A 17,534-nucleotide genomic window follows, 5' to 3' on the forward strand; every position below is an offset into this window, starting at 1 on the left:
GGCAGCGACGTCATCTATCATATCGATAAGCGACGTTCAAGGAAATGACAAGAAATTAAATAAAAACACGAGAATCAATAAATTGCATTGCCTCCAAGCCCAAGGCAGAGGCAAAGGCAAAGGCAAAGGCGAGGACGAACTGCCCCCAAAGCAGCCGCTGCGAGCTGAAAATCTCTGTAAACTGTCATTAAATATGCATATGAATATGCATACATACATTTACATATATATATATATATATATCGAATATATATATATATCGGATATGTAAAGGATGTATATTGCACGTGATGGCAGCAGACAGATATGCAAATCGCTTTTCAGGCTCCATAAGAAGCAATGGCCAATGGGATGTGGCACAAAAAGTTGCATAATTTATGCTTTCGATATGCTTCAAATTTAATGAGCTCTTATGCGTGTTCAAGTGTGTGAATACCCTGGAATTTTCCATTTTATAAGCAGAATATATGCATATATTAAAACATCGATCAATTGATAGAAAATTATGTTTGGTCGTTAGTGATAACAATGCGCATACAAAAAGCTTTTTACCAATCGAGTTATGTTAATTAATCAATATATACATTGATAACTGAAAGAAGCAATACAAAAATTTAAAATCGATGCAAACAATTCATATATACGTTTACAGCCTAAAAATATATTAGAATATCAATAAAAAATATATCGATAATTTTTAGCTACTACAACTCTAAATTAATCTTTAATAATGTTCATAATCGATAAATATATCGCTCAATTTTATCAAATATACTAAATATACCACAATTTATTGCGATATAGTAAATGTCGACAAATATCGCAATAACGATAATTATCGTTATAAAATCGATAGTATAGTCCTACAGATTATGCTTATTGGAACATACTCTTTTAATATATTGTAATATATATGTCTATAGATAGATAGTAATTGATAGTCGTTTAGTATATTTTAAAGCTGAAGCGTATTTTCCTGTTTTGCTCTGAAAAATGTTTTGCAACACTTCTTTAAGTGTTTGGAGTGCACTTGCTGCTCGCTTCTGCTCGCTTTGCGCAATTCACAACACTTGGCGCTCTCATTAAAAATTGCGTTTGAAAAGAAATGTGTTTATATTGGATGGCGGGAGTACCCTTATGCAGCCAAAGCAGCAGCAGCAACAACAACAGCAGCAGCCAGCCAACTCGTGAAATTTATTTACTTTCAATCAATGTACGCCTCGCCTTCCCCTTATGGCCTGATCTTTAACATGGCTTGCAGCATGGCCGGCAACTTTTGTCGTTTGCCCACGGAGCGCGTGCCACTGGAATATTTATGAGCTGTGTCCATCCATTGGCCACTACTTTGGCCCCGGCTGGAGCATTGGAGGTAAAATCAACGTTGACCCAGTTGGCCGTGGCAAGGACGGAAGCCGACTGGCTGGCTGCCTGGTTGGCCTCGTGACTCGACTCGCTGCAAGTGAAAGTCAAGAAATTAATTTTCCCAGCAACTCATTAATATTAAGTGCAAAAGCCCAAAAAGGCAATCAGACTTGCACATAATGAGACGCAACCCATTCCAGCGTCGCTCGCTGACGCTTCGCGCTTTAATTGCTGCAACATTTGTGACAATATTAAAAGTAGAGCCGAACCCAACCCGAACCTGAAACTGAACCTGAACCTGAATACCAAATTGAGATCCCAACTCAGTTCCTGCTCAAATGGCGTTTCGATTTCCGTTTCCGCTGCGTTTCCATTTACGCTAAATTGTTGCCCCGAAACTCCTTTGCGCACACGCCTCCTGCTCGCAGCGCAAATGTGATTTATGGCACGAAATTACAGCTGCTAAAAAAGCTAAAACGAGAAACAAGAAAAAAGAGGAAAAAAGATATAATAAATATTTGTTGTGCAGCAAACTTTTGGCTGTAAGTCGAAATAGTTATGCTCTATATGCATGCAGATAATGAAGCTATGTGAACTGAATGAGAATCAAGATGTGTATGTGTATGAAGTATGATATGAATAATCAAGATATGTATAAACTGTATGATATGAATAGTCAAGATATATGCATATAGTATGATATGAATTCTTAAGCAAAGCTACAGATATTTCACTTTATCATAGCTGCTAATTTGGCTGACGTTTCTTTTCAAAATCAGCATCAATATCTAATCATCAATATCAAATTTCTAAATTTGATATTATATCTTTTAGATTTCCTAAATTTGTTCATGAAAGACATTATGTCGAATCTGACATAATTTAAAAAACATTTTCTTTTTTTTAACTCTGAAACATATGACATATTTAATTTCCAAATAAAATTATTAAAAATATACATAGCTAGCCAGCAAATTGCAAGAGCTCAATAGTGCTGAGAAATATTCAAAAGTTATCGATTGCAATATAACGGTATCCCGCTAAAATTCCTTGGCTACAGCAACGTAGGGCAACAACTACTTTATAGCTACTTTTAGCTTAGTTCCTCTGGCCCTATCTCTCTTTCGCTCTCTCTTTCTCCCGCTCTGTCTCGTTTTTTATTTGTTTCGTCGGATTTCCGCTCAAATCGATAGCTGTAAATTTATGACCAGTGTTGCCATACTAAATGAATTTATGGCAAACGCTTAGCGCTCTGCCAAAGAATTCTGGGCGCTAAGGCGGAGCCTCTGGTTGCATTTTGCAAAATATGCGTAACTTTTTGGCTGCTGCAGCTGTATGTGTGTGTGTGTGTGTGTGTATGTGAGTTGTTGAATGCGCCCGCAGCAACAAGCCCGCAAAAAGTTGGCAACACTGAAAATTCATTTTGGTTTTTGGGGCTTGGCTTGGCTTTTTTTGCTATCTCTCTCTATCCCACGCTATAACTCACACACTCTCTCTCTCTCTCTCTCTCTGACTTATTCTCTCTTTTGTGTTTTTTCCTGTTGTGCTCTGCACAAAGTTTTTGTGGTTTGTGTATTTCGCCTAAAAGCAGGCTATGAAACTTTGCATAAAATGCGCTGCAGCTCAGCCTCGAATCCGTACCGTACGGTCAGCCCATGGCTGGAGCTGCATACATTTTTTATGTCTATTTCTATTTATATTGTTTTTTTTTTTTTTTTTGTGCTATTTTTGAGTCGTTCATAAATTTGACACTTTTGGCTTTTAGTTGCTGCTGCCACATGCCACATGCCGCATGCCACACACCAGCTACCAGTTGCCAGTTGGCAAGCATTTTGAACTCCCTTTTTGTCTCTCTGTCTCCAAGTCTTTATCTATGCAAAAGTAAACTTTTGGCTCTCGTTGCGGTTTTTTGAATTGCAAACCAGTTGAGCGAATTATAAACTCAGCTGCGCAGTTATAATGCAAACTAGAGCCAAGATGCTCACAATTGAGCATCACATAAATTAGCCCAGAAACCAGATGCTCTTCTGCTCTCCGGCTCTGCTTGCGGTCTGCTGCTAAACTAAAAGCTAAATAATGAGAGCAGCAAACTTTTCATATTAATTTATATATTCGCGGTAGTTGGATACATAAGTTCTTACAATGTCCAGAGTGCTTGGGCGGGTGTAATCCTTAGCGCAGGACTTGTCAGATTTATGGCGGCAAAGTTTGAAATGCATTAAAGAAATATATTTAATTAATCTGAGCTGTGTGGAAAAGTCTGTAAAAATAGTGTAGCTTAGCTAATTAGATGGTATTTATAAGCATGAGATAGGTTGAACAATCTCAGACAACCTGAGCCTAAATGCTCCTAAATATTTTTCTTGTTTGCCTATTCAATTATCAGATGTTGCAAAGATAATCATTGTAAGGATGAGAGTTATTAGAGCAAGGAAATTCCAAGCGCTTTATCATTATTTTCGAATAGAGAAATAACTGTCAATGCTCCAGTCGGGAGAGCCCGACTAAGATAGAATCAGAGCCCCTACGAAATGAAACACTGAAAATTTCGCTTAGGTCTAGTTTCTATCTTCTATGGCTAATAGATTACAAATACTTTATACGATCTGCCACGCCTCCTATTTACTGCATAAATTTTCATAAGAATTGTAAGCCCTAAGCTACGGTTTTAAATATAATAATTTTGTATAACTTATTTACTTAAGAGTTAAGGATTTTAATTACTCTAGATGTCTGAAACATCAAATAAATAATATTTTATTTATAGATTTGACAATATTTTATTGTATAAAAAATATAAATATTATAGTATTTATATACACATAAAAATATATTAATTAAATAACACTACAACAAAATATTCAATTTTTTAACACTCTGTATGCATAATATTTTTTAGTTTATTTGCGGAGTACTTAAATTTCTAGCACATTTATACTCCATTACTCTCTGCTCTCTAAAACTTTATCCCTCATTCAATTATAACAAGAATCAAGGAGCTACGCTCTGTGGCATGAAAGCTGCTCAAATTTTAATCCCGTGACAGGCAGCTCAGCTATCAGCTGCTTATCCCTGATGAGTTATGACAGAGTCCAGTTGAAGCAGAAGTGGAAGCAAAAGCAGCAGCAGTGACCCAAGTTGAAGCAGGAGGCGAAGCAGCAGCAGAAGCTGCCCTCCAGCTTTATTCTAATCATAAATTGTAAAGGCGAAAATCAACTCAGCAGGACTCTTTGACTACGAATTTAATTGTGGAGGAATGCAGCTGCTGCTGCTGCTGCACATCTGTTGATGACACTTCCGCTTGGTTGCAAGCAAAATTGATCACCTTTTTGAAGGAGCAGCTGCTTCAGCTTGACTCACTTTATTTCCAATTGGAGGCGACGAAGATGCTTCTCTCTCTCTTTCTCTCTCTTTCTGCCTGTCTGGCTGTCTGTCTGCCGCCTGTTTGCTGAGTTCCGTTGCTGCTTTCATCAAAGTTCAGCGAGTGCTTATTAAAAACGTCAGACACTTTGCTCTCAACTGTTGCCCAAGAAGACAGGCTGCCACGCCCTCTCCACTGGCCCCTTCTCAGTGAGTTTGTCTGGCTGCCTCGTCATATTCGCGGCATCAAGTGGCAAATGCCCGTCAAGTTGATAGTTCCAGCTTTTATTTATTAGCTGCAGCGCGTCAGTTGCAGCAACAGTTGCTGACAGCGACAACAATAATGGAAAGAGAGGGCGAGACAGAAAAAGAGATAGAAAGAGAGAGGGAGAGAAATATTCATTTTATTGGACTTCTCGCGCTTCCTTACTGAATTTCCATCCCAATTTTTGGTTTGTTGTTTGCCTCGTTTGTCACTTTAGCGTTTTGGCAGCCGCATCCGCATTTGCATCCGCATCCGCATCCGCATTTGCATTTGCGACTGTGCAGCCTGCAACACGTTTAGCCAAGTTTCCGCTTTTTTGTTGCCTGCTTTGCGGCGCTTTCCTTTCTCTTTCTCTTTACTTCGCTTCGCTCGCCTTATTTGTCTGCTTTGCATGCGAATTGCGCATACGCCACGTCTAACAATTGCAATTTTTTTATTATTTATGTGAGCGGAAAAATGCAAAGTTAATGTCAGATAGCGACAGAAACATAGGGCAAAGAACAGTTGCCAAAGCTGGAACTGGAACTGGAGCTGGATCAAAAAGTTGCAACTAGATAGATGGGAGTAAAAAAAAAAAGTTTCATTTTTTTTTCTTTGCTAGCGAACTCTGAAGAAAACTTATGTGTTGAATAAAAAATATTCAGTAAGATTAAAAAATAAATATAAAAAAAAGAATCAGGAGAATATACAAAATATACATGACTCGAAAATATAAAAAAAAAAATGTATATAAAAAAATTTAATAATAATTAAAATGATAAAAATAATTTTTTTAAATAATTATTATAAAAATTCATTGAACCAGAAATACAATAAACGAATACCATTTGTGGACATTTTTTAGTATAAATTATTAAAAATATATTAATTAAAATTTTTAATAAATATACAGAATGAGCTGCCAGAACTTTATTTGCTGTCCTCTGCTTGTTTTCTCAGACAGTTTATATTTGAATATTATTAGTCTATTGAGTTTCATTATGAATATATACAAATTCTCGATTGAAGTTAGATAAATTCTTCAGTAAACTTTTGCACTCAATATATATATATGTATGTATGTCTCTCTGTGTGTGTGTGGAATGCAACTACTGCAAGCATTTGCCACAAATTGCTCTCGTTATTATTATTGTTTACTCACTCAGAATGTGCTGCATCAAATTCAACCTCCAGGAAACCCAAGCCCCTTTGATAACTTTTAGCCATGGCCCCGTTCAGACCCAGAAGTTCAGACCTCGTTACCTGTTTGCTAGATGCGTTTTGCAATGCATATAAATTTTATTTGTTCAACTTTATAATGGCAATGAAGTTGATGTTGCCACTAAACTATGTTCTATATGGGAAAGAGAAGAGGAGAGCGAGTGAGCGAGTGAGAGAGAGGGAGATAGCGTCAAAGACATGTATAAAAGTTTGCAGCGCAAAAGTTGATTGTTAGCAAAAAGTTTTTCTTTTGAGGTAACGCATAAATTTGTATTATTTATTGTTGCTTGTTAGAGAACCACTGTAGCTCACATAGTGGTGCTCTCTGTGTGTGCTCCCGGTGGGTGGCTTCAAAATATCCAGCCGCCCTTTTGGAAAACGCTTTTGTGGCATTTGATTTGCCCGCATTCATAAGGCATACATTGTTTATGCTCTGCCATATTGACAACAAAATATTGCATACATAACTCCCTAGGGACAATTTGATTGACATTTCAGATTACAGTGCTCTTTGTTTGTAAATTCTCAGCATTTACGACATAATACTGAATGATTTTTTAATTTTTTAGCATGTGAAAGCCATGGGAATTCTAATACCTGTGCGCAGGCATTTAATTAAAATTTTATTTCAATTAAATTTACCTCAAATTTTCAGCAGGGATAGCAGTTAGGTTGGCTGCGCTGGCTAGCTGAGCGCCATTGTTAAGTTGGCTGCACTTGTTTAGAGGATATGCTGTTAAGTTTGCTTACGCATTCTCATTATATTTGCTTTATTTTCAAAGCAGCTTAGTTTGTATGCATTGCAAAAACAGAAATTTTTATTTTCGTATTTTATATAAGAAATAAACTTGTATGCTAAAGCTTAGACTGCTTAGACCACATGCAGGTAATCCATATCTACATGCTGCTTCTCAGCAGGGCTGCTGTTTTGGCTTAAATTAAACTGCAGCACGTAACGTAATATGAATCTGACAAAAACAAAAAAGAAATAATGTTGTATAACATATATTTATTTTCACATTCTTCATTGCCTCAGCTCTTAACATAATTCTAGAAAAGTCTAAAATAAATTTTATCTGGCCAAAATTAAATTTCGAGAGCTTGGTAAGAGTCACTGAAAGATATTTCAGGATATAAAATATAAAATAAAATTATTAATAATTTAATTGAATGGAAACAAATAACAACTCTCGACTTTGGTTAAAAGTGTCTTAAGAGTTTTCTGAAAAATCTGATTTTCACAATAGAATTCTTTAAATGGATTCAATGATTAAGTTACTGACTTCTTTGAGAACTAGTTCAATTTTGCACTGAACCAGTTTACTTTAAAAGACTTGCAATCCTCAATAAATTTACAGCCTTTGCTTATCGAGCCTTGTGCTGCATATAGCACATATACATACATATATGTATGTATATGTACCTGTTGTAATTATTGTTGATTTTCTTGTTGTTGCAGTTGTTAATATTATTATTGCCATTGCCCAGCGGGACCCTTTGTACCACCTACACATGCACGTCACATTTTTAGCCTGCGGCATTTGAAACTTAATTATTGCGCATACGACACGTTCACACAGGCTGCCTCACACACACGCACTCGAACACACACACACACAGTTGGCTGATGGTATTTTATTTTATTTATGAGCTGTTTCAGCTTCTGCGCAAATTTCCCAAGTGCCTGATTGCCGCCGACCTCAGATGTCTGGCTGACTTTAAAGAATCGTTGGCTTTTAAATTTTATCAGTACGAATGAAATTTTAATGCAAACGCTGCAAACGGGCTTTGCGGCCGCTGCTGCTGCTGCTGCTGCTGCTGTAGCTGCTGCTGCGTCTTTTGGCCATTGTCCTGCTGTCCGCCATCGGATCCAGTTACCACACACAGGGGATGCATTTGCATTGCGCCGTAATTCAAATCGAGGCTGATGGGGCCAGTCGGGCAGGTATCTCTGCCAAAGAGTTTCAAAATACAGCTGTGTGTTTATCTTGGCACTCCCACACCTTCTGCACTCTCCCTCTCTCTCTCACTCTCTCTCGCTTTCTAATCTAAATTGCTGACAAGAGCAACAGCAGCCGCATTAGCGCCTGCCCCTGGCAAACCCTTTGTTAAAGCTCAGCCTGCATTACAGCAAATCTTCCCTCTCACTCTGCCGCCCACGGTTTCTCTCTCTCTCCCACTCTCTAAGCCCCAGGTCTTGTTGCTGCTCAAATGTAGTTAGGCGCACCTTCATTATCAGCTGCTGGTCCTGTGCGACTAACGAGCCGCTCAATTTAATCAGCCTTTGTGCCGTACAGTCTCACAGCACGAGAGGAAGAGCCACTAAGAGAGAGAGAGAGAGAGAGCGCGAAAGAGATGGCCGTTGAATGTCTACTAATCAATGCTACACAGATTACAGCCCTGTCCAGTCAGTCCTGTCACTGTGAGATATTTTGGCCAACATATATGCATTGCGTTGATTAAAGGAAATAGATTCAACATGGGCACTGATTATATATAATATATGGATAGAACGTGAATTAAATTGAACAGAATAATACTGATTCGTTAAAAAGTATTTCTCTCTCTCTTATCTCAGAATTTCAATGTCTTTATCACTTTCTCTCACTTTTCTTCTCTCCTTTTGTCTGTTTGTCCTTTTTTGACCAGTGTTATCTCTGTCCTTCTCAAATTCTCTTGTTCTACCACTATCCCCATCACTCTCTATCAACGTTTTCCCTATTTCTTTCTCTTTCCCCCTGTCTATCAATGTATCTCTCTCTCTTCTACCACGTCCCCTTATTCTTCTCTCTTCATTCATCTCCCATCTTTCTTTCGTCTCCTTTTCTCTCCCATCTTTATGATTTGATTTCTATCCTACTCTGTCTTCTATCTATCTTTTATCTGTTCTCAGCTATGTGCTCTTTTTCTTTCTTCTCTCTATTCACCTCCAATTTTTCCTTTTTTAGCTGTTGGCCCTGTTGGCTTTCTCTTGTTCTCTTTTCTCTTTCTACTTTCATTTTACATATCATCCTTTATCTCCGATTTATGACATGTAAAACAAATTATCATCAACTCGCATTATGTTTGCTTCCACAAATGAATAACTTAATATTATTTCATTCTTACTCTTGCATTTACCAGCTTAAGCCTTCTTATTCTACGTATACAAATCAAACGTTTTCCTCAATTTCTTGCCAATATGTTACACAGCTTTTGGTTTATTCCGCATATTACCTTCATTTTATGGACAATTTTTTATGCAGTGGCAATCGCATCGATGGCCACAAAGCGATTTGTGTCAGCTTAAGAGACGTTCAAGAGAACAGAGGAGGAGAGTGAAGAGAGAGAGAGATGAGAGGGGAGGGTAGGCGTGGCATTTATTTCAATGAAATTGAATTGGACATAAGGCCAGGCAAATGCTCAATGCGGCTGACCATAAACCAAAGAACTCCACTCCATGCCAAAGTAATTCCATATATTTGCGCATTAACGCCACATTGTGTGTGTCTGTGTGCGTGTGTGTGTGTGTGTCTTAGTGTACCCCCTCGCACAAACAATGGACCATTCATAAGCCTCAAGGTTAAACCGCTAAAAATCATTGAGCTACATCAAAAAGTGGCCATTGTTTCGGTCTAAGCCAAATGAAATGGAATAAACTGAACATATATAAAATGCCAAGACGCCAAGATTTATGCCAACGGCACCTTGATGGCTCCTACCTTCCACTGGGCGCCCCACTCCTCGCTCCCCGTCCACTCCTGCTTGACTAATGAACAGTCGAATAATCTTAAGAATTTGCCCCACAATGAATGAAGTCCAAGTCCAAGTTGAAGTTGAAGTTGAGTCTCAGCTGCGGTTTTGTTGTTTAGCTCTTATTTAGACATTCACTCGCCTACGTTGCTGCTTTGTTCGTTTACCAACACTGCTCGCTGCGATTGCGACTGAGACTGCGGCTTAGCTGTTGGCCCTCTGCCTGCCTGCTCATTAATTTCGCTTAACTTCACAAATTGCCAATTGTGCGCATTGGTCAACATTTTTTTCCTCTCTTCTTCTTGTCCTTCACTCATTGTTATTGTTATTGTTGCCGTTGCTGTTGTTATTGTTGTTCTACTTAGAGCCCACTGCAGCATCCAGCATAGCGAGGCATTGTTTTGTGCGGCTGTGTGGCTCGTATTTATTGCCTGGACTGCCAATTTGTTTTGTATGTGGGCATTGTTATAAATGACAGCGCGCTGGAGGAGGGTCTATAGACTGTGTGACGAGATATGCGACAGTTGAAAATAATATATATATTAATATATATATTTATATTTCTAATACATTAATATTTTTATTTTTATTAAAATTGTTTTTAAATACTTTTTATTTATTTTTTTTTTTCGATTTTTAAATTTTAAAGAATCTTATAAAATTTAAAAAAAAATTTTGTTTGTTACTTTTTATTTATTTAGACTTTTTTTAATTACTATTTTTATGTTTTATGATTTTATTAATTTTTTTTATGTTATTTTATAAATTTTTTTATATATATTTGGATTTATTCCATTTCTATTATAGTTTACAGACCATGCTTTACTAATATTTTTTTTCTTAAATCTAATTATTTTAATTCATTTCTTTTATATTTTTTTAAATAATTTGTTTAGCCTATAAAATCTACATTTTTTATTAAATTATTATTACTATTATTATTTTATTAAATTATTATTTTTCTTATTTTTTTATTAAATAAACTTAATATTATTATGCTAAAGTTTATTTTATATTTGTATATTATGCTAGAGTTTATTTTATTTTATTTATTTTTTTTTTTTTTTTCTTTAATTTTACTGTAATTTATATTTATGCACTACACAAATTATTGTACATGATTTCCACTTACAATTCCCTACATTTACTTATAATGGAAAGTGTATTTGATATTCGTTGCTTGTTTGCTCTGTGGTCCTTTACTTATGACCATTGTTGTTGGCAATTGCTGTAACTGTTGTGCCGACTGTGAAAACACATGAATTCTTAGTTTATGAAGTTCTGCAGCAATTGAGCAGCCCCGTCGCCCCATCAACCCGCCAGCCATCATCGGCTCCACTCTGTGGCAGTTGATGCTTGTGTGGCACGTTACCTGAATCTCTGCAGCAGCTCTTGCCTGCCTGCCTGGCTGCCAGCTTGCAGGCTTGACTGCTGTGGCCGACAATAAATATTGTGACAAATTGCCATCACACGGCACAAATGGCAATTTTATTTAGTGATGACTTTTATGGGCGCCCGCACACATGGCGTATGCGTAATGCGGGCATTTGCAGCTCAGCTCGGCTCCAATTCAATTAATTAGCCTTTGTGCAAGTTTTCGGACGTATTGATCAAATTTTCATTTTCGCTTTTTCGTTCACAGAACGCGGACAACAACAATAATTACGCACATAATCGCATCGGCAGCCAAACTGCGCACAAGGAGAAATTGCTGGGAACGCCGGAAGCTGTGCTCAATGCTCGACGCGAGAGGGAGGAGGCCAAAGGTGAGCACTGCCTGGCTGAAGCGAACGCCCACTTGATTCTTTGACTAAATTAACTTTGCAGTCTTTGCAGCCAAGGCGAATGCACACATCGAAGAGGTATTGAGGGAGCACTCTTGCCACTTGCCACAGAAGCGTTGCATGAGCGCCGGACGCGACCCATCCAAGATCTACTTCCCCCACTGCACCTTCGTGCACCGTTGCTCCGAGGACAGCGGCTGCTGCCACAGTCGCACCGAGATCTGTGCCCCAAAGCGCACCCACAAAGTCGAAAAGTATTTCTTTGTAAGTATTACGAATCGAATTTGAATTTCAAATAAGCCTGCAACGGGTTGAATTGCTAAATTTGCCAACTTGCTGGCAGACACATTTCTGAAAATGAACAGCTCAAGTAAAAAGGGCTAGCAGGTTAGTTGTCCATTTGTTTGTTTTCTTATTTATCGAAAGTTGAAGCTAAATTTACAACTGTTAAACTTTGCTAAATGAATAGCTATAGATTAGATTGATAGATGAAAAAGTAAAACTCTATAGATTAGATTGATAGATCAAAAAGGTAAAACTATCAGAGTAGGCCTAATTGTAAGCCGAATCATTTCTTTACTAGTTAACCAGTTATATTAACTCTATAATCTGTTTAAAATGATAAAAGTTCACACAACTAATAAATGCTGGGTCTATTAAGTTAAACAAAAAAAATATTTAAAAAATAATAATAAATGAGTATAAAAATACAGCATGAGCTAATAAAAGCAAGAGATAAATAAATTCCAATATTTTATAAAAATAATTTGATTTATATCATAATTTATGCCTCCCATTAGAAATGATTAAATCAGTCAATTTTATTTACCATAAAAATCGGTGAATTCATTTGCCTTTTTAAGCCCAATTTCAGTATACAAAAGCCATAGGCTTTTACTGTGTATCCGGGATATGTGTATAGGCACAGGGCTGTATATACTAATCTCTAATATCTGTGATTTGAAATGTTCCTCTTGCATTTCCTCAAATTTGTTATAAATGAATTTAAAATGAATTTAATGAAAATGTTCCTCGTGTAATATTGATTTCATAATAATGATAATATGGCTTATAATACAATATCATAGTATAAAATACTTTATATCAAATTTATGCATGCAGAAGTTTTTCAAGAATTTTTAAAGTGTTGTCAAAGCTACCAAAATCAAGCGACTTAAAATAAAACAGCATAGTGCAATTAATGTTAGCTCAAAAAAACAAACTTTAATACATAGTTTCAGCTTTATTTAAATAGTAAGCCATACTTAAATGTGCAGTACCTGTAGGCGTTGCCTCACCTCAAAAAAAAGTCGTCCATTTAAATGAGAAAAACTAAATTTATGAGCTGTCAAAATTGAATTGAAGTACACACACTTCACTTTGCATTATCTGCCTATGCATGGCATATCCGCTCGCTTCACTCTGTCATAATTGTTAAATTGTTAATTAAAAACTAATGAGCATATCAGAGAGAGTAGCGCTCTGAGTCTGGCACATGAAATCACCTTCGATAAAAAAGAAGTCAGAAATCCAGCAAACAATGCATAATTTTATTCTCGATTTCAACATATTGAATGCTCGTTACAGAGAGGGGGAGAATAAAAGTTTATGTGGCATAAATCAGCAACAAATTGAATTATCATTGCGTCATTAAAAACTCATTTCGAGTCACACACACAGAACACAATACACCAAACAAAAAATTGATGTAAAAAGGTGAAACGATATAATTATGTTGCAATATGGCGCCCTGAGGCATGACCTACGACCCCGCCCCACAAAGCGCAACGACAACAAACGCGACTGTGACAACAATCAAAGCAATTACAACAACAACAGCGAGAGTGAGAGGGAGTGATGCTGAGGTAAAGTTAGAGAGAGAGAGAGAGAGAGCTATATGTAACTATGAGGAAAATAAAAGCTAGAGCAAACACACACGACTCTTGACAAATGGTGAAAACTTTTGGGTGGATTCATAAATATAAAAGGCCATAAGCGAGGGCAGTCCAAACAGAACACTAGCCTAAAAATAATAATAAAAGTTTATAGTTAGACAATATCGAAACTAAAGACATCAAAATTTAGAAAAAAAAATTAATTTTTTTTTAAGTTAAATATCTCCTATAAATTTTTAAAACCACCCTCGCACATATATTCGAGCTCATTGTTGTTGCAGCTGCTGCTTTTGAAGCCGTGCGCAACGATAGGAAATAACCTGCTGAACAATGCTAATGATAATGATAATAAAAAGGGCGCGCATTCTAAACGAAACGGCAAATGGAAAACGAATTTAATGAAAATTCATTCATGAGCAGCAGATGCAATTTATGCAACTATTTACGCCCACACCTCAATTAATGGCAGCTGCTCATGGTTAGCCAACATTGTGGTTAGCCACAAAAGGGCTGCAAATTAAAAAGTAAAAGCTGGTGGGCCTGAAACGATGTGTCTAGCTTATATACATATATAAAATTTTATTTAGATTGAATTAATTTAATTGAATAATAATATTTTATAAACAATTTAAATATAAATACAAATTTTTATTATAAAGAATTTTATTAAATTATTTTTTACAAATTTAGAATAATCAAACTAAATGATCTAAGCATTAATATTATATTTCTTATTATAACAACAATAATGATATTATAGTAATACCAACAAAAATAATATTAATACTAAACTCATTTTAATTTTTGATTGCTCTAAAACTGTAATAAATAATGCATAAAATTCTTAAAAATAAATATTTGTATTAATATATATATTTTATATATAAATATTTGTATATAGCTATATAATTAATTACTTATATATAAATTTCTTTTTACTTGCATTCACCAAGATTTATACAATTTCCTCATCATTTATTGCTGCAGGCTTTAAGATAAAATTAATTTCATATGGACATAATGAAGTAGCAAACTTATTATCGAAATTCATTAGCAGAAACCATTAGTTACATCAATTTGATTTATATAAGCAATTTATTTTAGAATTTGATTTATTTATAAATTCTTTAATGTAATTTGCTGTTAATGACCTGTCCATGTCTCAGCTTTGTGAATATTGCAAGCCAAGTATTTGTATGTATTAGTACTATTGAATCATCGATATGTAACTAAGTGCATCGCACTTTGCAGTTGTGAGCCATTGGGCAAACAGAAAAGGAGGTCACTCAGCTAGAATCCTCAAATGATTACAGCAGCGCTAGAGCAGCAAGTGAAAGACGAAAGCAGGAGTCGAAAGCGAAGTTTGCTAATGAGAGAAACGAAAAGTTCCTCAAATAGCTTCACAAGAGAAGCTTCAAAAATGTTGTATGTTCAGCCTTGTTCACAAGGTGATTAAAAATAATAAACGAATTTCAAATTTATAAAGTATAAAGTATATATAATATAAACTCGCATGCTGTATCTCAACATCCAATTTGAGCAGGACTTCAGGTACACATTTATACAAATGCAAAAGTTTATATAGCAACAAAGTTCACACGTTCCAAAAACTATTTATTATTATGTACATTATGCATAGCTGAATAATTTAGTTGGAGAAAAGTTGCTGCCGGAGTGCAGGTAATCCGGGCTAAGCTCCCAGCTGTTGCCCTCAAGGACTCCACATGCCAAAAATTAGTTGTGCACTTGACTATTTTTAGACTTGCCGCTTGCAGCACTATGGGAAGTAAGCCTCTCTCGCTCTTCACTCTCTCCATCTCGCTTTCACTGCACAGACAGCTGTCAATGTGCTCAACTAAGTGCTGAATAATTTTATAAAATCTGCAACTGTCGTCGCTTATAGTCGGGCATAAAGTTCGGCTGACAAAAGTTTTACCCACTGGGCATTTGGCATGGAGGTGCCGCCTTCTCCATGGCCCCGCCCCCATTTGCTACCTGTTTACGTGCTTTGCATTTATGTTGCAGCTGCTGCCAACTGTTGGGATTTCAGCTGTCGAAATTGCATTACGCAGCGCATGTGGCACAAAGTCGTTGCAAGCGCCACACGCACCTGCCCCGCCCTGCCTCGCTCATTGTTTAATAAGCAAAATTAATGTTTGCTCTGCGTCTGGCGACTGTGGCGCCTCCACCCACAGCTTAGATTATGCATGCGCCGGCCTGCAGCACTGCAGCAAATCGCGCCACATTTTGTTGCAAATTAATTAAACTCGGGCAACGTTTTGCCTGTCAGCCAATTGACTTTTACTTAGGCCAATGCCAATGTTAGCCAGGTGGGCGACATCGACATGGATATGGATTTGGATGTGGATGTGGATACTGATGTGGCTGTGACTCTGGCTATGGCTGTAGCTATGGCTGCGGCTGTCGATGTGGACCTGCACGCCATGTGGAGGCGTTGGCTTTCACGTCGCTCTTCTAGCTGCGGGTGAAAGTAACGACATCTCTGCGCTGTGCATTGCGGGTGCATTGAACCCAGAACCAGAGGCAAAAAAAAGGCTTCATAAATCTCGTCCGCTCGCTCGCTCGCTCTCGGCTTGGCTCGGCTCTGTCTGGAGTGGATCGCAGGGGGCATTGCACTTTGGCTGGCCAACAATGCACACGGCCCCTCCCATCCCCTCCCTTCCGCTCCCCTTCACTCCTCGCTCGCCCTCTCCGTCTACCTTCTCACTTCAACAAAATTTGCGCAACATAAATTATGTTTTGTAAGAATGTTTTTTTGATGCCGTTCTCCCTTTCCCTTTCTCACTCTTTCCCTCTCGCTCTGTGTTGTCCTGCTCTTTCTGGTCTCAAGCTGTTTGCCTGGCACTTGACACCTCTCAATGACATCGTGTGCGCAAACTTTAGCTTCCTGCTGCCCCCTCCTGCAGCCTCGCCTTGCTCACCGTTTCGTTCTCCCACGCTCTGCTCCTGCCCATAAATTTTTGTGCTTTTTTTCCTTGTAATATTTTGTATGTTTAAGCTGGCAGATAACATTTTCGCAGACATGCAACTTTAGTTTAGTTGGCCCAACACCAGCTAAAAGTGACCAGCGGGAACAAATTTATATTTAAACTAAATCATTTTTATTTCACAAGAGAGTTGGCATTAAATGAGTTTTGTATATAGACTTTATCATGTAAGACGTTATTCAAACACATTATTTATTATGCTGTCTTTTACTTAAGCTCAAAATAATAAACAACATATTTATTGCATTACTAAAAAAAAATAAATAAATAAAAAAATTAATTAACTTAATAAAATAATTTCACTCTAAATTATTAATATATTATTAATTTATATATATATATTTTTTTAAATAAAATATTATACATATATATTTTTAAATTTCAAATAAAACTTTGACATACTTTTGTTTACTTATTCTGTTAACACATTCATTCGACAATCTCTCGCTCTCACTCTTCCCTTCTGTCTCTATCTCCTCTCTTCCACTTTCTCTTTGTCTCAGAAGACTTCGCCCGCTCATAATTCAAGTTGCTTGGCTTAACTTTTCTTAGATAATTAAGCGTTGTCTCACCTACTCCATGAGTGGGCGTGTCTTCTACTACCTTCTTTTTTCTGTTCCCTCCTTGCCTTGTGTGTGTATTTGTGTAAATCTTCGAGTCGAAAAATCCCCTGTCAGCAAGCGCAGCAAAAGTGTATTTCATAATTAAAAGCCATCTAGGAAGGGCTTATATATAATGAGAAGTATTTCCTGTTTGGCTGTGGCTGTAGCAAATGTGTAGCAAAAAAGGCAACAGTAGTTGTAATTTTATTATTTTATCCACAACTCCATGAAAGGAGAGACTTTGCAAATGCAAGTCAAAGTCAGGACTTTGCTGAAGCCAAATTGAGTGTATGAAATGAATTTCATTTGAAGTAAGTTGAAAGTTT

The 17,534-nt window shown here is 37.0% G+C and overlaps 1 protein-coding gene across 5 annotated transcripts in view; it reads left to right on the forward strand.

The window, feature by feature from the left end:
- The window catches only part of LOC6575965 (rRNA biogenesis protein rrp36), an 81,918-nt gene that overhangs the window by 59,634 nt on the left and 4,750 nt on the right, over nt 1–17,534 (forward strand). For 4 of the 5 annotated variants that reach the window (XM_015164900.3, XM_015164901.3, XM_015164903.3 and 1 more), the window contains 2 exons: nt 11,562–11,685; nt 11,747–11,967. In XM_015164900.3, the coding sequence (XP_015020386.1) occupies nt 11,562–11,685; nt 11,747–11,967 (345 nt within the window). The remainder of the gene's footprint in view (nt 1–11,561; nt 11,686–11,746; nt 11,968–17,534) is intronic. The other variant, XM_015164904.3, reaches the window with a different exon arrangement.

Source organism: Drosophila mojavensis, unplaced genomic scaffold, assembly GCF_018153725.1.
Source record: "Drosophila mojavensis isolate 15081-1352.22 unplaced genomic scaffold, ASM1815372v1 contig_36, whole genome shotgun sequence".
Lineage (NCBI taxonomy): Eukaryota > Metazoa > Arthropoda > Insecta > Diptera > Drosophilidae > Drosophila > Drosophila mojavensis.